General features: G+C 36.0%; 1 protein-coding gene across 1 annotated transcript in view; it reads left to right on the top strand.

The window, feature by feature from the left end:
* The first annotated feature begins 325 nt into the window (after nt 1-325).
* Nucleotides 326-21,787, top strand: part of MAP2K6 (mitogen-activated protein kinase kinase 6) — a 133,949-nt gene continuing 112,487 nt past the window's right edge. The window contains exon 1 of the mRNA XM_027873098.1: nt 326-608. Coding sequence (XP_027728899.1) covers nt 593-608 — 16 coding nt within the window. The 5' untranslated portion in view covers nt 326-592. The remainder of the gene's footprint in view (nt 609-21,787) is intronic.

Below are 21,787 nucleotides of genomic sequence, written 5' to 3'. Positions count from 1 at the left end.
CCTAATGGCACCTGAATACCCAAACTGACTCTCTACATAGAGTCAAATGCCACCACCTCCTGCTAGCCCTTCAGATGTAGTTGTCGGAGACTTTTGTGCTCCTTTAGTCATGGCTTACTCTGACCATCTGCAACAGATTGGCTTGATTGCCTGCGTGAAGTTTTTGTAACAACTACAAAAAGAACCTGGTGACTTGAGAGACCCAGGTTCCTTAAAACCGCGCTCCATTAACTTCTCCTAGGAACTACATTACCCACTTGCCCCTGCGCTCTTTGCAGGAAGGACGTCTGCGCAGTAAGACACTCAGTTCCAAGTTTGGAGCTTTTAGCTGCCAGCCCTGGCCCATCATGTAGCTGCAGCACAGCCTTCCCTACCATTGCAATTGGAAAAAAATCACTTTCCAATCTGTTTTGCAAGGTGTGCATTTCCACTTTTATTTTCTGAAAGATCATCTGCTGCATCGATCAAGAAAAACTTCACTTGCATGAAGACTGCGCGTCTGCAGCTTGAATCTTTATTGCAAAACTAGCTACAGAAGAGAGGCAAGGCAAAGTCTTTTGTGCTCCCCTCCCCCATCAAAGGAAAGGGGAAAATGTCTCAGCCAAAAGGTAAGAGCCTATTTGCATTGCTTGCAAAAAATGCAAAAGGTCGTGCATGCATTTGCAAATGCATGGATGCATTTTTTGCCAGGCAATTGCATTTTAAAGTTTGAGGCTTTCCGAAGCTCAGTTGTATTTCCTGTTTAGTATGTTTTTTTTTTTTTTTTTTTTTTTTTTTTTTTTTTGCAGACACAGAGAGTTCCTGTAAGGCAGGGCTTGCAGTTCAGCTGTGCGTTGATGTTATTTGCATTCTTCTGCTAGGATTACTGAGCTCTTTTTGCCTTTTGCATAGTCAGGACAGATAAAGCAGGTTGGAAGTGTCTAAATATGCAGTGCTTTCTCTATTTGGAAAATTCTGTAGAATGCATTCACATTGTGAATCGATTCAAGTACTAGAGTATTGTAAACTTTTAAAGAGTCTGTTTCTCAAATCAAAGGCACAAGGAGTTAAATTGCTGGGAATTGAGTATATACCTATGTTTCCATGGGAAATAATTTTTCTGGCATCAATCCTTAGCTAATTTTCCATTGATTTCCTGCTGAATGTTAGGCAACTTTTGATTTTTAAAGGTGGGATTTGGATAACATCAGGTTACTAAAAGCTTGCAAGAAATCCTGATCTTTTAAGATTTTGCACTTTACCATAGGACTTTTTTGGTCGAATAGAGTCTTCAGAAGTTGAGCACTGAATAGATAAAGCTTGAGAAGTGTGACCATTTGGGAGGTAACTTTTTATCTCAGCGTAGAAAGTAGAGGGGGGAAAAGCTGTACTTTCAGGATGTTGCAAGAGTGGGGAGCTATACTATTTCTTTAATAACCAAAATGAGATCTTTTAAGCACATGAAAATGGAATACACATATTTAGCCTTTAGATATGTTATTAGATGCAGAAGTTCAAGGTTTGTGCATTTAATAGTTCAGGTTTTTTATTTCATACAGCTGTTGCACTTGTATTTTTCAGCCTTTAAATGGCATCTGGGGGGTATTAGAACAAAATATCTGGCAGAGCATCAGAAGACCAAGGAAGTACTTATAAGTTGCCCTCAGGATTTTGAGTCTTTTTTCAAAGTAAATATTACTGAACCACACAGAGAGCACATGCTTTATGACAAGGTAAGGAATAAGGAAGTGATAACTTAGGCATCCTGGCACCCATACTACCAGTGACTTATGGATACTGAATAAGTATTATTTGATTATAGCAAAAATCAAGGATTTGATCATCTCTTTCCATAAGCTTAATGTGGCAAAAGATTACAAAGTTGTTACAGAACAATTACAGTCTTAACTTTAAGCATCTGAAGACATGATTATAGAAGTGATAGTTGCAAGACTTTGAAGACTCTTGGTAAGGACTAGGAGAGAAAAAAACAAACCACCTGAAAAAATGTTCCATCTAGGACTTAAGTAGTTGCAGGGTTAGATTTATTTTTAGGGGCTTCAGTGGAAAGAACATTGGTTTTGAATTCAGAGGATATGAGTTTGAATTCCAGTTCTACCGCTTGTGTGAATTTAGGAAATTAGTTAACCTCTGAGATCTTTTCTAGTTCTAAATCTATGATGCTGTGAACGACGACCAGGGGGGTAAAAATCATAGGGAATTAGACTTTGCCTAAACCAACAGGACACTTCCTAAGAATCTGAGCCATCTGAAAATGGAATAGGTTGCATTGTGAGTTAGGTGGTAAGTTTCTGATCTCTATGAATGTTCAAGTATAGAAGAGATGTCCACTTTCTGGAGTGGAATTTGAGCCCGTATCATCTGGCTCCAAATGTAAAATACTCATCTCATCTCATCATAATGGAGAAGGGAATTTTGGACCAAATAACCTCTAAGATTGCTTTTCTTAAAAGAAAATGTTTGTTTATGAACTGGAAACTCATCTATATATATTTTGGAGAGGCAATCCGGATTAAGTGACTTGCACTTGCTGTGTGCACACAGCTAGTGAGCATCGTGTGTCTGAGGTTGGATTTGAACTTAGGTCCTCCTGACTCCAGGGTCAGTGCTCTATCCACTGCACCACCTAGCTGCCCCTCATCAACCCATATTAACATTTCCCTATACAAAGAAAGCCAGAAAATGGGAATTGTATATGAAATTAGAAGTGAAACCATTATGTATAGCTTATTTAAAAAAAAAAAATTATCTTAAACTCAATGTGGTAGTACCAAACATTGCTCTGCTTGTCTGTGTCCCCATCCAGATTTTCTTCAGCTTTCTTTAGTACATTCTTTAAGTGTTGTAATGATGCCCTACCTTCTGACAAAAGAGTAGTCAAGCACAGTCATTTTTTGTTGTAATAGTGATATCTGAAAATAAATGTCTCATTCTCCATTTATACTATATCACTTCTCTGCCAAGAAGTGAGGGTCATGCCTCATCATCAATCTTTGGCATTATAATTGGTCATTGTATCAATTACCATTCTTAAGTCTTTCAAAATTCTTTTCTTTTATAAATAACGTTGAAGGTGTTGTATAAATTGTCCTCCCAGTTACACTCATTTCATTATGTGCAAGTTCATAAAATCTTCCAAAGTTTCTCTGAATCTGAGACTTTTATCATACTATTATATTTACTATACTTTGTTCAGCTGTTCCCCAGGTGATTGACACTTTGTTTACAATGTTTTGCTGCAACAAAAAGTGCTGCTATAAATAATTTTGTACATATGAGTCTTTTCTTTCTTTTATTTCTTTGGAGTATATGCTTAATAGTGGTATTGTAGGTCAAAGAGTATGCATTGTTTAGTGACTTTGGAGCTATAAGTCCAAATTGCTTTAGAAAAGTTCTGAACTTAGGGTCCACAGACCCTTGAGAGGTTCATGGATAGAGTTCAGAGATTCCATGAGTTTTGATGGAGGAAAAAAAAATGCATCTTTGTTTTCACTAACCTCTAACTAAAACATAGCATTTCTTTCATTATGAATGTAGACAACAAATCAAAGTAGTGTTAGGTTTCACCAGACTGTCAAAGGGGCCTACAGCACAAAAAAAAAGGTTAACATTGCCTACTTTAGAAAATGACTGGATCACTTCATAGCTCTGCCGACACTATATTGTTGTAATAATATAAGTGTGCCTGTTACTTTTGTCAATCTGATGGTGGTGAATTAGTATCTCAGAATCATTTTAATTTGCACTTCTCTTGTTAATGATTTTGAGCATTTAAAAAATTTGGTTCTTGATATCTTGAATTACTTCCATTGAGAATAGCCTGTTCATATCCTGTGACCATTTACTTCTTTGGGAAATGGTTTGTTCTTTTTTTTTTTTTTTGGTTGGCAATGGGGTTAAGTGACTTGCCCAGAGTCACACAGCTAGTAAGTGTGATGTGTCTGAGGCCGGATTTGAACTCAGGTCCTGCTGAATCCAGGGCCGGTGCTCTATCCATTGTGCCACCTAGCTGCCCCTGAATGGTTTGTTCTTTTATATTTATATCTGTTTCCAATTTTCTGGATATTGAACATTTATCAGAGAAATTTCTGCAAAGATTTTCCCTCCAGTTCACAGATTCCTTCTAATTGTAATTGCATGGATAGTGTTTGTATTAAACATTTTCAGTTTTATAGAATCACAATTGTCTTTTTCCTTTCTCTTGCTTCTTTGGATAAGAATTTTTCCCCTGTCCATAGCTGTGAAAAGTTTCTTTCCTCTAATTTGTTTATAATGTGACTTAGATATAAAAGGTCATATGACCACTTGGAATTTATTGTAGTATATGGTGTAAGATGTTGTTCTGTACTTAACTTCTCCTACACTGCTGTCCAATTTTCCCATTAGTTTTTGTCGAATAATACGTTCCTACCTCAGTAGTTTGTGTTCTTGGGTTCCCCGCACACTCTGATACTGTTTTAAATTGCTCCTTTATTTTATGTCTAATTTGTTCAATTTATCAGATTTAAAAAAAAATTTAATCAGTTCCAAATAGTCTTGATGGTTACTGATACGTATAGTTTGAGATTTGGTACTACGAAACCCCCTTTCTTCTCATTTTTTTTCCCATTATTTCCCTTGAAGTACTTGATCTTTTGTTCCCCCAGATGGATTTTGTTATAATTTTGTGTAGTTCTACAAAGTATACCTTTGGTAGTGTGGGATGGCATATCATTGATAAATTATTTTAGGCAGCATTGTGAGTTTTATTATATTAGTACATTCCAACCATGAACAACTAATTCCTCTCCAATTATTTATTTTCCTTTATTTCTATAAAGAGTATTTTGCAGTTGTGTCCATATTATTCCTCTATGTGTCTTGGATAAGCAGCATGGGCTAGTGAATATGTCACTGGACACTGAATCAGGAGGATCTAGGTTCAAATTCCACATCGGACACTTACTAATGGTGTGATTCTCAGGCAAGCTACTTAACCTCTCACACAATCAATTTTCTCATTTGTAAAATGTGGAGATTGGATTTGATAACCTCCAAGGTTCTTTTCAATTCTCAATGTGATAGACTCTCAGATGTTTTATATATTGTGTAGTAATTTTTAATGGGATTACTTTTTCAGTCTTTCCTACAACTTTTTGGCAGCTAGGTGGCATAGTGGATAAGTGCACATAGAGACAATAAGACTTGAATTCAAATCTAGCCTTAGACCCTTACTAGTTGTGCAACTCTGAGTAAGTCACTTAACCTGTCTGCCTCAGGTTCTTCATATATAAAAACAGGAATAATAATAGCACAGACTTCTCAGGGCTTTTGTGAGGATAAAATGAGAAAACTTTGTAAAGTACTTTGCAAAGCTTAAAACACTGTAAAAAAGCATTATTATTATTATTATTATTATTAAGGGGTGTTTTTGGTCTTGTTGCTTTACTGAAATTATTATTTCTAGTGAAATGTGATACTTTTGTTTCTTATTTGCCTATGGTTGTTCCCTTAATTTCCTTTTTCTTGTCTTACTATTACAACTAACGTTCTATTTTTTTTGATTAATTAATTAATTTTTAGTTTTCAACATTCATTTCCACAAGATTTTGAATTCCAATTTTTCTCCCTGTCTTGCCCCTCCCCCCACTCCAAGACAGTGTGTATTTCGAATACCCCTTCCCCTAATCTACCCTCCCTTCTATTACCCCCACCCCTTCTCTTATCCTCTTCCTCTTCTATTTTCCTATAGGGCAGGATAGATTTCTATACCCCATTGCCTGTATATCTTATTTCCCAGTTGCCTATAAAAACAGTTTTTAACATTTGTTTTTAAAGCTTTGGATTCCAAATTCTCTCCCTTCCTCCCTCCCCACCCACCCTCACTGAGAAGGCAAGCAACTCGATACAGGTTATACATGTGTAGTCATGCAAAACACTTCCATAGTAATCATGTTGTGAAAAACTAACCATATTTCCCTTCATCCTATCCCACCCCCCTTTATTCTATTCTCTTTTTACCCTGTCCTTCCTCAGAAGTGTTTGCTTCTGATTACCCCTCCCCCAATCTGCCCTATCTGCCCTCCCTTCTATCATACCCCCCCCTCTTATTCCCTTCCCTTCTATTTTCATGTAGGATGAGATAGATTTCCATACTCAATTAAAACACCTAGCTTTCTAGAACTTTATTAATAATAGACAATCAATATAATAGACAATCTTGCTTTACCTTTGATCTTACTGGAAAACTCTCTAGTGTTTCTCCATCATAGATGATGATTGTTATTAGTTAGATAGATATTATTTGTCACATTAAGGAAAGGTCCAGTTATTCCTGTTTTCTCATACTTTAACATAAAAACATTTGTTGTATCAAAATATAATTTTCTTTATCTATTCATGTAATTTTTTTGTTTTTGTTTTAAATGTAATCTTTTATGTTTATAGTTCTTATAATATTGAACTAACCCTGAATTCCTGGCAGGAATCCAATCTGGTTGTCACTTATAGTCTTTTTAATATGATGTTGTAAACATTAGATATTTTATTCAATACTTTTGCACTGATAGTCATTAGCGATATGGCTCTATAATTTTCTTTCTTGACTTATCTGTCCCTAGTTTAAGTATCAAGACCATTCATTTTTCTGATAGGAGTTTGGTAAGATGCTATCTTTCACAATTTCTGAGTATAATTTATATAAAATTGTGGCCAGTTGTTGCTTGTGCTCTATAGAATTGATTTATAAATCCAGCTGATGCTGGATTTTTTCCCTTTGACATTTCAATTTCTTTTTCTGAGACTGCGTTATTTAAATTCCTTATTTCTTTTTCTAATGATTTGGTTATATTATGTTTTTAGAATTCCCCATTTGTTTTTCTGATGATTTGAGTATTTTATATTTTTGTAAATATTCATCTGTTTTCAAGTAAGTTTTACATGTTTCTTTTTTTCTGGCATGTCACTGAGCAAAATGTCTTTTAAAAATTTCCTTTACTTCCACTGTGATTTGGTTTATTTAAAATTAAAAATTAAAAATTAAAATTGATTAGTTAATAGCTTACTTATTTCATTAGATTTTTTAGAAAAATCCAGCTTAGTTTTTTAATCATTTCATTAGTTTTTATTTTCAATTTCATTTTATTTTTCTTTGATTTTAAGAATTTCTATTTTGTCTCTAGTTGGGATTTTTTAATTTGTTGCTTTTCTAATTGCTTTTTTCTTTTGTTAAAAAAGTTATGTATCTCATTCATTGTTCTGTTCTTTCTTCCTTTTGTTGATGAATGCATTTAGAGATATAAAATTTCTCTTAAGGAATGCTTTGGTTACATCCCAAAAGTTTGGGTATATTGTTGAGTTGTTATAATTTTCTTTGATTAAATTATCTATTTTTATGACTTTTTAAATGATTAAATGATTCAATCTTCATTTAAGTTTGAATCCTTACTCAAAGGTAATTTATGAATTATACTTTTCATTGTATTTTGGTCAATAAATATAAGTTTAATATTTCTTCTTTTCTGTATTTGTTATAAGGTTTTGTGTGTGTGTGTGTGTTTGTGTGTGTTCTAGTACATGGTCAGTTCCCGTAAAGCTGCCATGTATAGCTGAGAAATATGTATTTTTATTCTTTTTTTCCTGCTTAGTAATCAAAGATTTTATCTAACTTTTCTAAAGTTCTATTCAAGTCTTTAACTTCTTTCTTATTTAACTTTTTGTTGGATTTTTCTAGGTTTTCAAGAAGCACATTGTAGTCTCCAACTATTATAGTTTTGCTATCTATTTCTCAGTGTTATTTGATTAGCTTTTTCTTATGTGAGGATGTACTAATTACACGGACCCTTTAGTGAATAGTATGCAGTGCCTGCAAATAAGTTGGGAGAAACCAAGATATCTAAGGGGGTTTGCAACATCACCATAAAGATATTAATATTTCTACATATTTTACATAATTAGTTAATTTAAGACAGACTCAGTACAAGTTAAAATGCTTCTTCTAAATATTATATAGAATCATCTAGCATATAAATCAACCTAATATATAGATCATATGTAGCTACATGCACATGTATGTTTGACAGTAGAAGTATGTATCAGCATCAAATGATAAATAATATCAAATGATAATATTAAATAAATATTAAATACTAGTATATATGTATGTATGTGTACATATATAGTTCAATAGTGACAATGAATATTACAGTGAAAAATAGAACAAAATGTAGTAGTATATCAAACACCTTTTGTGTCTGCTCCATCAATAAACTGTCTGCCTATGTGAGTAATCACTTCTCTGATTTTCCTGGTCACTGGATTCACAGTTTTGATGGTTCTGTTGTTGTTTAGTCGTTTCACCTCTTCGTGACCTTTTTGGGGTTTTCTTAGCAAAGATACTGGAGTGGTTTACCATTCCCTTTTCCAACTCATTTTACAAATGAGGAAATTGAGGCAAACAGGGTTAAGTGACTTGCCCAAGGTCACACACTCTAGTAACATCTAAGGCCAGATTTGAACTGAGGAAAAGGAGTCTTCCTGACTCCAGGCCCAATACTCTGTCTACCATGGCACCTAGCTGTCATCTGATGCTTCAACCACGACCTTCTTAGTTTATGGAGAGTTGACTCTCAATACCCTGTGCTCCTAGTTCTTAATTAGTAAATGACTCAGTCTTCTTGTGGGTGCTATTCCCTAGGACTCTCTACACCTGGAGTGTTAGGTGAAACAAAACAGGGTTGTTTCTGATTTTAGTCTTCCCTCTTTACTGAAGTGAAGTTCTCATTGTAGGCAGTTTCTGGAGGTAGTATGTCTGCTTTACTCCTGGCAACACATTTCTCAGAAGTTCTCTTTGCTGACTTAGAAACAAGCTGTTCTTCGACATTCTTGAGTTGCTTCTTCAATGTAACAGTTTCTTCTTGAGTACCTTTTAATAGTTCTTTTGTGTCAAGCAGATTGCTTGTTACATTTCTTTTGTTTATATCATAATAATTTCAGTGGAGATATTGTATATTTAAGCATTTCTATCTGGTTATCAGTTCCCCCTTCTAATATTTTCAGAATACCAAAGTTTCTCCCTAATTCTTGAAAACAAACATAGGTTTAGTACTATTACCTACATAATGTATTTCTCAGCATGGCTCCTTGGGCATCAGATTCATCTGAACTTCAAGTATACTTAAAATATTTATAATCATCTAGTCTACAGTTATAACAGAATATAGTATTGCTTTTATGATTATATCTTTATAGTAGTGTTCATGTATTACATTGTTATATTTTAATTAATAATGAGGTTTTTTTTCATTAACTTAGGGATCTAGGATGTTCTCAATCCTTATTCCCATCTCCATTTCCAGAAGTTTCTTCTTACAAATTCAACCTTTTAGAACAATCTGAATTCTTCTTTCCAGTCCTCATGTCAGTTCTGTCCATGTAATTGTAACAAAAAAAACTCCTGCCCCTTCACTTGAACTATGTTGGTGGTGATCTTGCACCAGAGGGTTATGTTTGCTGGTTGTTTGAACCCCTGCCTTGTTCAAGTGGAATGATGTTGTCTGCTTGTCTGCTGTTCTCTCATTAGGTTTTCTATAGGTTCTTTTCCATGAGTCTGAGAAGCCAGAGGTTGTCTCTTGCTTGGCTCTTGGGGTTCACCCATGGGAAATATCCTGGAGATAGGCTGAGTTGAGTTTTTCCAAGTTAAATGATACCTTGCATCTTAGATATAACACTTACATTGGTTTATTATTTCTGGCAACTGATCAAAATTTGGCAGCCTTTGTTCATAATTAAGACCAGTGTGATATGCCTTCAGCTCTCAAGGCTGTGCCATACTCCCTGCACACTGGCTCCACTTCTGAGGCATCTGCTTCCTTAGATTTTATTACTTCTTTCTCTGTCAATCTGTGTAGTTGACTGATTACCCAGTGTGAGGTGCCTTTTCCTTTTCTGTTGAACAATGAATGAACTTAGTATACCTTGCCATAGTGTCCTACCACCACCAAATTGCCTGGCTAATCCTTGCCATGGGAATTTATGGTTTTGTAGTCTTCAGACTCTATAATTCCCCAAACTGTGCCTTTAAGACTTTCTTTTTCCCACTTTGGATACCTGATAATGCTGCAGTACTTTGGTCACACTTCTGATGCAAATAATCTATTTTTCTTCCGAAGAGGGACATGGATTCTTTCCTGAGCAAAGTCTTAAATTAGGTCTGTGATTCCTAGGTGAAACAATATATAACATTGTGATGCAACATCTCTGAAGTGGGAAGGCCTGTCTATCAGCACTAGAAGTTGTTCCTATGATTCATATGGCTTTTTCTTCCCAATTGACCCTGATAGTCTCTAGATATCCAGTATCCCTCATTGATTATGATATAGCCGGGTGTCCATTTATTACTCCTGGATGTCTTTATCAAACTTTCTCACTTGATTCTAATCCCTTGTGAAGGAAGGCATTCTCCATTGTGGTCACAGGAAAATGGAGGGAAGAAGGTTGTCTCTCTTTTTCCTCAGAAGGTTAAAAAATAGGAGCTTATCCCTGAGGACAGGTGGCTTATGAGGTTGGTGTCAGTGTCTCTCCGGGGAAGGTTGAGAAAAGAATCTCTTGCACCTTCAAGAAACTACCCTCAACTCCATTTTGGCTTTGGGGAAAGCAGCTGTGAGTCCTGAGATTTAACCATATGCAATTATTATCAGAGATTTAACCCTATGCACTATACTTTCATCATCTGTGAGAGGCCTGGTAATTGAATTCCAAATACTTAATGAAATTTTAGAAGGGTCCATGTTCTCAGGTAACTTATGCTAAATAAACAAGGGTTTTTTTTTGTCTTTTCACATTGCTTTTGAATATGTTCTATCTCCCCAAAACCAAAATAGCATCTTGCAAAAATGCTCAGCGTATCCTTTTCTCTTCAGTCATATGGTGTTCATTTTACTAAGAAGCCTATGTATGGCTCTATCTGCATTACTAGCATCAGTACTCCAGAGGTGTAACTTTCATATGTCTGCCTTATAATGATGGGAGCAATACAATAGATATTGATACTTAAGTATTCCAATAAAAGTTAAATAAAAATAAATGATCTGACATAAAAGAAACTAATTGGAAAGCTGTCTAATTACATTCTACACATATATGTAAAATTTCATTTCAGTTATGTTCTTCATATATATTTTCTTCAGTGGATCCCTGCGAAAATATGGTGTCTAAGAACAAGTATACTAGATAATCTTATCAGTAAATCACAATAAATGTGAAGGGTACCCAAATATATTTTAGATAATCCACTATAGTATCAGGTTGCACTCCTTTTCCTAAACTAGGCATTCTCTCTCACTCTCTGTCTCTCTCTCTTTCTCTGTCTCTGTCTCTTTCTCTGTCTCTGTCTCTTCTCTTTCTCTGTTTCTTTCTCTGTGTTTCTCTCGTCTCTGTCTCTGTCTTTCTCTGTGTCTCTCTGTCACTGTCTCTCTCTCTCCCCTCCTTTCCCTGACCTACAACTACTTTCATAATTCTAGAGGTAATCCTATTAGAAGGGTGGTATACTCCTACTAATATAGTTTCTGAGTCCCCAGTGTGCTTTCCATTTGTAATTTTCCTTATTTTTCTACATGAAATTAATATCAAAATGGCAAAATGGATATAATTTATTAAAAAATGAAATCAATAAACATACACACACACACACACACACACACACACACACACACACGCACACACCAATAACCTTCAGGGGGTCCCAAAACTGTTTGTGCTATTTCAAGCTATTAAACCTTAGAACAGCACTAAAACTTTAGGCACACCATGTGTAAGTCCAACAATGACAGATAGTTCTCTTTAGTTGTCCTTTTCTATAGTCTCTTTCCATAGTTTAAGTAGAACCTCACACAGTGAGTGTTTTGACTTTAAAAAAATTTTTTTTAAACAATATTTTGGCTATGACCAATGTCACCACTAAAGTAATCTCAAACCCTTAAAATATCAGCAGTTGATTCTTCTTTACTTGTTTAGAAACTTAGTATTAGCCCATTCAGTGCCTCTCAAGATATTAAATAAAGGCTGTTTTCTAAAATCCTCTTCATAAGATAAAATTGAAAACAGATTCTTCAGAGAAGATCTCTTAGTTGCTTTTCTATGTCCTTTTCAGCTTCTTTCAAGCTAAAACTTTAAACTATCTTTTCCCACAGTTTCTCAAGTAGATGAGAAAAGTCAAAACACCCAGTCTATACCAAACTTTGTATATATAAGTTTAATCTTCCTTTTTTATGATTCAGATAATAGTGAGTGAAGTGAGATGCCTGCCTCCCTCCCTCACCCTTCTTGCATGTTTGTATAATCTTGTCATTTATATGAAATGGTGTTACTCTCTTTCCATATTTCTTCTCTAGTGTATTCCTTTTCCCCTCCCTTTTCTCTTCTTTCTTAAATGCCAACAAAACAGAATAAAACTACACCCAGACCCTATGCTTATCCTATTTAATTCCATTTTTTTTATCTTGAAAACCTTAGGATTCTGGAGAGACACTTGCGTCTTCTTTCCATATCAGGAAATAAAACTTTTTAATCGTTCCAAGTGTTTCTATCTAAGTTTCTCTTGACCTCCGTGTTTATATTTCAAAATTTCTGCTCAGCTTTGGTCTTTTTTGATTAAGAATACTCTTCTATTTTATTAAAGGTCAATTTTCCCACCTGGTAGAAAATACTCAAATTGTCAGTCTAATTTGTTTTCAGTTAATAATATTATTATTCATAATAATATTTTACATAACACCTAAAATGTGCCAGGCACTGTGCTAAATGTTTCATAAATGTTATTTCATTTAATCCTTACAACAAACCTGGGAGGCAGGTGATGTTATTATATCAGTTTTATAGAGAAAGAAACTGATGCAAAGCAGGTTACGTGATGCTTCAGTTATACAGCTAGTAATGAGGCTGCATTTGTATTCAGGTCCACCTGACTCCAGGCTAACCATTGTGCTACCTAGTTGCCTTACAACCTCTTGATTGTAAACCATTATTATTTACCATTTGGAATTTTGTATTCTAAGAAACTACCTCCTTTGTAGTAGTTGCTGCCAAGTTTTTTGAAACCCGACTATTGTTCCTTGGTACTATTTCTTTCTGGCTACTTGTAGTATTTTTGCCTTTTTTTTTTTAAACTGGAAGAAATGAATTTTGGCCATGATTTCTGGGTATTTCTAGTTTGAGGTCTCTTTCAAGAGCTAATTAAATAGCCTCTTATTATTCTCACTTTACTTTCTTGAGAAAACTTCTTTTTGATTTTTCTGAAATGTTGTGACTAGTTTCTTTCTTTCTTTCTTTTTTTTTTTAATATGGTCATGGTTTTCAGGGAATCCAATGAATAAGTTCTCTTCTTGACTTGTTTTCCAGTGTAGTTGTTTTCCATTGTAGATTCTATTTTTGTAAAGTCTTTTGACTTTGTTTTAATATTCCTCATTGTCTCATGGAGTAATTGAGTTTTATTCTATTTTTCAGGGAGTTCAATATTTGAGAAATATCTTCTATCTTGTAAATCCCATTTATTTTCTTTTAAATTTTTTTCTCCTTTAAAACACTCATATCATTTATTCATTTTTAAAAATACCCTACTTTCCTTCTTTTAACCACTGTCTTATTCCTCATGGCCCAGCCCTTAAAGCGCCCACCCCCCACCTGAGGCTTTCTTTCTAGTTATTAAGGGGGTCTTCTTTTTTAGTTTCTCTCTTGGATGCATAATACTTCTTACTTGTGTTTAATGTTTTCTTCTGTTTATTCAAATTTTCAACCCCAGTTCTTATTTTTTGATTTTGTGTTCAAGCCAGTACCCTCTGGCCCTCTTTGATGGTCTGAATAGACTTTTTTTGGTCCTGTTTGCTATGTAGTTTGGTAGCTGTTTCTGCTGCTGTTCTGAATGGTATTGGGCCCTAAACTCTGCCTTGTTCCCTGTTTGTGTCTCAGTCTCCTGTGGGTTCTCTTTCCTCTTACCTTTTAAGGACTTTTAATTGGGAGTTGGTTCAATCATTTGCTATGGCCCTGAGAGGCTCAAGTGGGTCTTGATCTCAAGCCTCTTTCCCAATCCTTTCTGCCTTGGTGCCTAGACATTAGGTTGCCCTTGTGCCCCTCTGTGGCTCTCAGTGTTCTGAGAAATACACGATGGGGCCCTATCTCCATGGGAGGTCCCTGTGGGAAATGGTTCTGACCTCAACTTGTTTTCTGTCAGGCTAAGACTGAGATCTGGCCTCAGGCACCTGGTTGTTGGGGCTGGCAATGACTTGCCATACTTGCTAAGAACTGGGCCAGAAGACAGGAGAGATGATAAGAAGAGCCCCACCAGGTAAGCCAGTGAGGGCTCCCACCAACAAACTTAGGTTACAGGAATTCCCATTGGTTTCCCTGATAAAGCTTTTCTTTTCTTTTTCTTTCTTTCTTTTTTCTTTTTCTTTTCTTTTTTTTTGGGTTAGGCAATGGGGTTAAGTGACTTGCCCCGGGTCACACAGCTAGTAAGTGTCAAATGTCTGAGGCTGGATTTGAACTCAGGTCCTCCTGACTCCAGGGCTGAGTGCTCTATTCACTCTGCCCCATGATAAAGCTTTTCTTCCCTTCTCTGTGGCTTCTGACTTTACCTGTACTCATATTCACTTCTCTGGTGAGACCCCCTCCCCTGCTCTGCCTTTCTAGACATGTTTTTGGTACAGTTCTCGACCTGATGGAGGAGCTGATTTCTGTTTCTTTTCAGATTTCTTTGTCTTTATTTCTCCTGGGGCCTTTTTCAGGTAATTGTTAGGATTGTACGTAGGAGAGCTTGACTTTTCTATAATCTTTTCCATCACCATCTTAAGAAGTATTTAAGTTCACTTCTAACTTTTATAAATTTATGATGATATAAATATTTTTGAGGGGGAGACCTTACAACTAATGAAGACCAGAGTAATCAGATCTGAGTGAGAGATGCATTGATAATTTCCTTGATTATTCATTGTAGTATCATAAAGAGAAGTCTCTCTTGATCTTCTTATTACCAGACTGACCTCTCTCAGTCTTCTTTGCTGACTTATCTTGTATATTACTCTCCCAACTTCCTAAGTCTGAGTGTTCCCCCAAAACACTGTCCTGGGCCTTCTTCTCTTATCTGTCTATACCTTCTTGATGACTTCAGCAGTTCACATTGGTTTAGCATTTCTATGCTATGACTCTCTCTCTTTCTCTCTGTCTCTCTCTCTCTCTCATACAACAACAATCTCTTATTGCACATTTTAAAATGTCTATTTCATAGACATTTAAAACTCAAAATGCCCTAAATGAAATTCATTCTCTGTCTCCCTTCCTCTCCTCAAACTCACTTCTCCCAAATGTCTCTATTTATCTATCATATTTTCGGTTATCCAACTTCATGGCTTTGGTGTCTTCCTTCCCTTCTCACTCTCCTTCGCTGCACAATCTTGTCATTTTTGTCTCTTTCATCTGTTGCCTTCACTCCACTCATACACAATCATATTAGTTCAGGCTCTCATAATTTCTTACTTGAACTACTGTAATAGCTTCCTAATTGGTCTCCCTGCCTTAAGGCTTTCTCTTCTCCAGTAGCTGTCCTCCACAAAGCTGTCAAAGCCCTTTTCGGGAAGTGTGGGTATCTTGCTTACTCAGTAAATTCCATTGGCTCCCTATTACCAATAGGACCAAATATAAACTCCACTCTTTGACATTTAAAATCCTTCATTATCTGACCCCAACATATTTTTTCCACTTTTATTATACTTTACTACCCTTCCCACCCTGTGTAGTTTAATTAATCTGGCCTTCTGTTCCTCACAGAGTATCCCATCTCCTATGTCTATGCCTTAGTACTGATTGACTCCCAAAATGCCTGGCATTCACTTTTGCTCACCTTCACCTCTTTTGAATCCTAGTTTCTCTTAAGACTTAGCTTAAGAAGCATTTTCTAAGTGAAGCCTTTCCTGACCACTCAGAAGCTAGTGTTTTTTCCCAAGATTATGTTTTGATACATATATGTACAATTGTGACTGCTGCCTAGATTGTAAACTCCTTAAGGGCAAAAATAGTTTCATTTTGCTTTTAATTTCCCATTACCTACCTATCAGAGTGCCTGACACATAGTAAGCACATAAGTGCTTGTTAATTGATTGAACCACATATCATTTCAGATGCAGTGATCATTCATTCAGTGAATATATATATTGATAAAGCTTAAGTAGGAATAGGGACAGAGATTGAACTTGTGATTTCGTTTATAACAAGGAACTCCCAGATGAGGAAACTGTCCGCACCAATGCATGTTAGCATCTTCTCTGCTAGTTGTAGTCTTAGAGAGTTGCCTCAAGTACTGAGAGGTAAAGTAATGTCCAGAGTGTGTCAGAGGCAGGACTTAAACCCAAATTTTCTGGCCAGCTCTCTATCTACTAGACTTTTGCTGCTTCTCGAGTTGAAGATATATAACATTATGACACAACTACTTGAGATAATATTACATGTAAAATTTGACAAAATCTTTGCCCCTAAAGAGCTTACTATCTGTTAGAGACCCCAGTGCATACAACTGTACTTCAAAGAAACAGTTATTTATAAAATGCCAACTATATGCATGACACTATACTAGAATGGAGATACAAAGACAAAATCTGAAATAGTCTCTGTCATCAAGGATCTTACTTCCTGTTGGCAAAGACCTTAAGAGAGGGATGAACAAAATATATGGGCATTGATCACTTCTCATTTGGGATATCAGCAAAGGTTTTATGGAGAAGCTGGCATTTGAGGTGAGCTCCAGGACTATCCAATGAAAACCAAGACTTTTTATCCCAGCTACTCTCTAGTTACCTAAAAGCTCACCTCACTAGAAAATTGGAATTCTTACTACGCTAGAACAAGTTATCCAATGAGAAGGTTAAAAGAAGCATTTACTTTTATGTTCTCATTGCAGATGCCTTTTAAATCAATGTCCAACTCCAAAAATGCCTTTTCAGAATTCTAGGTCCTGTTTGGAATGTGTGCTAGGTATGAACTTATGGTCTCTGTTTAAAAAAAAAAAAAGAAAGAAAGAAAGAAAATGCAGTGGTGGGAGGAAGTGGAAGAACATTCCTGCCAAGGAGAAAACGCTTCTGAAATGAGTCTTGGCCTGTATTTTACTGTGAGACTGGCACACTTCAGCTACAATGTTTTCTCTCAAATGGCCAATAAAATGATTTCTCTACCAGCATACTTTGTACTGCTCATAGCCTAAAGTTGGAGAATAGGAGACATGTAAGGCGGAGACAAAAGGTGGACGTTGAACATCATAACATTTAAGAATCTCATAGCATGTCCCGTTCAAAAGACCATTACGGGTTTTCCAGTTTCATTACAATTCAAAGCTTGCAGACCACTTTGCACAGCGAATGCAAGTGAATTATAGGCTTCATGGGAGCTAGGGAGATGGCGACAAGACATGGAGCTTTGGATAACTATTTCCCTGTTTTACTATATGCATAATGGGATTCTAAGAGAAGATCTCTTAAGCAATGTCACTTTCCACAATAGTAACTGTAGTTAGTGCCTTAAACTTATTCACATTAGCAATTTAGGGAAGTGGGGACATTTCCCAAAATTTAGAGAGATGGAATTACTTTGAGGAAATCTGAAATTCAAATCAGCAGGAAGGATACCCAGAAAGTACTGGAATTCCTGCATGTTACAGGAAGACAAGCTACAGGAAAAATGTTTCATCTAAATTACCCAGGAGAGTATTAGTATTGTTATCAACACTAACAATCTACAGGGGAAAGCCCCGTGTTCACCTAGAAAGATACAATAAAGTTTACCCCTATTAAAATGTACTTGCTTTCCTCTAAATGCCCCCCCCTTCCTTCTTCCCTTCCAAATATATTAGCTCATCGGAGCTCAGTGGAGTAGTATGCAGAACAATCATGAGAGCCAACTAGAGTGCATAAATTGGAAAACTACAGTATAATGGTAGAAAGGAACCTATCCCTAATGCAGAATAAGGTGTATTTTTTTAAAGTAATTTATTTAATTCTGTCAATTTCATTTCTTAATGTGTGCAAATTCCTTATTGTATTCCTAATTTGTCATTTAACATGTAATCTGAGCTATTATGTTTTATAATACTTGCTATGTACTAGAAATCAGAAGGGTTACTTCTAGTTTGAGCTGAGCTCTTTTGTAACACTAAGGTCATTTCATGTCATGATCATTAACTTGGTATACAACATAAGGACAAAAATTTAACGTGTTTGTTCTATTGACTTTAGTGCTAAGGAAATGAGCTGAAAGTATCTATCATTGCTACAGAACAAATAAAAAAACTTTATAGTTTTACAATTTGAATTATCTACAAGGTGCATTTTAAATTTTTAGATGATGATTAAATGATTTCTCAATTTAGGTTCAAGATATTAGGGATTTCAGAGCACAAGAAACCATTGGGAAATGACGGGACTCCATTGTCTAAGTAACTGACTGAATTTCATGGCTGAGTTGTCACTCTAGTTTCAGCAATAGCTTCCTGTCTGACAGTACATGACTCAAAAACCACTTATGGCCTTACTTTTGTCTTAATTTTCATTTGTCTACATTTAAACATTATTTGTATGAAACTAAAATAGCCTGCTTTGTAGTCAAGTCTATATAAGGTCAATAGCTCTTTTTTAGGCCTCTGTAACTTATTGTTGTCTCTGGGCAAAATAAGTTGTTTTTTTTTTGTTTTTTTTTTGCTTATTATTATTATTATTATTATGGAAGTCAGGGTTAAGTGACTTGCCCAGGGTCGCTCAGTTAGTATGTGTCTGAGGCAGGATTTGTACTTAGGTCCTCCTGACTCCACTGGCCACCTAGCTGCCTCCCCCCCCCCCCCATAGGCTTTTGTATGTAATGTCCATGTTGTGTCTATATCTATAGTTGTAAAACAAATTATCCTTTAAAATCTATGGTATTACAGATGTCTATATATTCAGTCATAGTCTTTCTCCTCAACTCAATCCTTCATTTTTACCAACTGCCGGCTGGATGTCACCAGCTGGCTGTGCTGTATGTATGCTTCCCAAACTCGTTATGTCCAGAACTAGAACTCATATTCCCCCTTAACCTTATCCTTCCTCTACACTTCTAAATTTTAACAGTATCACCATCTTCCCCATCATCCAAGGTCACAACTATAGAGTCTTCCTTGACTCTTCTATGTTCTGTAACTCTCATATACAACTAAGTGACAGGCCTCTTCACTCCTTTCTCCACAGTACTTTCCTCACCTGTCTCCCATTTTTCTGTTCACATAGCCTCTACAGTACTTTAAATCTTCATCATCTCTCAACTGAATTATCTACAATAGCTTCCTAATTGGTATCTCTGTTAAAAAAAAAAAAGGGGGAGGAGCAGCTAGGTGGCCCAATGGATAGAGCAATTGGCTCTGGAGTCAGGAGGACCAAAGTTCAAATCCAGAGTCAGACACTTACTAACAGTGTGACCCTGGGCAAGTCACTTAACCCTGACTGCCTCAAAAAAAAATAAAAAGCAGAACAAACACACACTCTCTTTCATTGCTAATTTGGTATGGTATAGTTAATAGGTTGCTGGACTTGTCAGGAAGTCTAGAGTTCAGGTCCTTAGCAGCTGTGTGACACTTAACTTCTCTCAGTCCCAGTTTTCCCACCTGTAAAATGGAGGCAATTATAGCACTTCCTTCCTAGGGTTGTGAAGACAAAATAAGATTTTACTTTTCCATAGATATCAATCATGCTGAATTCTAAAGTACTTTATAAATGTTAGCTATTTTTATTATTCATATTGTACACAGCTGCTAGATTGATATTCCTAAAACATCAACCTATGTCTTGTTCCTGATAAAAGTTGATGGATAGATATATAGATAAATCATTTATTAAGTGCTTACTATGTTTCAGGCACTGACATATATACAAATATACCTAAAAAGAAAGACAGTCCCTATCCTCAAGGAGGTTACATTCTTTTAAAAAAATGTTTTATTTTCCCCCATTACATGTTAAAACAATTTTAAACATTCACTTAAAAATTTTTTGAGTTCCAAATTTTCTATCTCCCTCCCTCACCTCTCTCCTCTCAGAGACAGTAAGCAATTTAACATAGGTTATACATGTTCAATCATGCAAAACATATTACCATATTAGTCATGTTGTAAAAAAAAAGACACAGACCCAAAGAAAAAAAAGCCATGAAAAAAATACAGAACATGAAAAATACTATGCTTCAATCTGTATTCAGACTCCATCAGTTCTTTCTCAGGAAGTAGATAGCATTTTTCATCATAAGTCCTTTAGAACTGTCTTGGATCATTGTATTGCTGAGAGTAGCTAAGTCATTTACAATTGATCATCATACAGTATTGCTGTTACTGTCTATAATGTTCTCCTGGTTCTGCAAGGAGCTTACATTCTGATAAGGAAGACAATACATAAAAGAGATCTGAAAAGTGAGTGGGGATATGAAGAGTTGATATCCACTGGGCACATGGAAATATCTGAAGAGTCAAGAGTGGAGCCAGGAGAGGAGTGAAAAATGTGGCTGCCTTGGGTACTTTGTGAAATGGAGGTTGCTGAGAATTCACCAGTCAGAAGAGGGGACTGCAGGGGCAGAAAGGTCTTCCAAGTTTAGAAGGCTACAGGGAAAAAAAGGCACTTTCTATGTTGAGAAAGCTAAGGGGATTCAGGGCACCGGTGAAGTGGTGGAAAAGTCCAGAGAGTCCATTCAGAACAGGAGTGAAGTGAGGCTTCTTTGGTGTCCTGTTTCTTCTAGGATAAAATATAAACTTGCAGTCCTTTATTTCCTGACTCAAATTAACTTTTCCAGTGTTATTTTATGACTCCCCTTCATGCACTCACTGTTCCAATGAAAGTGACCAGCTAGCTCTTTCCCATAAATGATGTTCCTCTTCCCTTTGTGCTTTTTCCACAACTGGTCCTCCATGTCTTCCAAGATAGAAAACATTCCATCTTTATTTCTGCCTTAATAGAATTACTTGTTCAGTTGTTTCAGTTGTGTCAGACTCTTTGTGATCCCATTTGGGTTTTTTTTTTTCACAGAAACACTAGAGTGGTCTACCATTTCCTTCTCTAGATCATTCATCCTTCTCATGAAGAAACTGAGGAAAAGGGGGTTAAGTGACTTGGCCAGCTCATACAGCTAGTAAGTTTCTGAGCCCACATTTGAACTCAGGAAGATGTCTTCCTGACTTCAGGCTTGGTGCTGCTCTACCAAGCTGCCCAAAAGAATTACTAACTTGATTCAAAAAGTACAGCTCAGATGGTACAATTCCTCTACTGATACACTCAGTTATTAGTACCCCCCCTTGAAATTACTTTGTATATACTTTATGTTTATTTACTTGTATACATGTATTTTTCCTAAATAATGTAGGTTCCTTGAGAGAAAGGGCTGTTTCATTTTTTCCTTTGTTTCTCTAAGGCTTAGTCCTGCACACTGTACGTAGTAGATGCTTAATAAATGTTTCAATTTAATTGGAAGATTTAATTAGAGATCATTTAGTTCAGGTTCTCACTGGAAATGAGGAATGAGGAAATACTGGAAATGAGGGAACCAAGGACCAGAGAGAGGAGAAATGGTAAGCCTAAAGTTATACAACAAATAGTGGCAAATCCAGGACCAGTAATCACATCATCATATTCTTTGTATTCTTCTTTCCACTCTAGTATGCTGTGAATTCTGAGTCTACATTTTGAAAGAAAATTAATGCTTTGAGAGTTGTTGACATATTTCGGTAAGATTTGGGCAGGGTCAGTTTCAGGTTACAACTAAC

The sequence above is a fragment of the Vombatus ursinus genome, unplaced genomic scaffold (genome assembly GCF_900497805.2).
Source record: "Vombatus ursinus unplaced genomic scaffold, bare-nosed wombat genome assembly UNPS02014801.1, whole genome shotgun sequence".
Classification (NCBI taxonomy): Eukaryota; Metazoa; Chordata; class Mammalia; order Diprotodontia; family Vombatidae; genus Vombatus; species Vombatus ursinus.
Note: the sequence above shows the minus strand (reverse complement) of the source record. Positions and strands in the feature narration are given on the sequence as shown.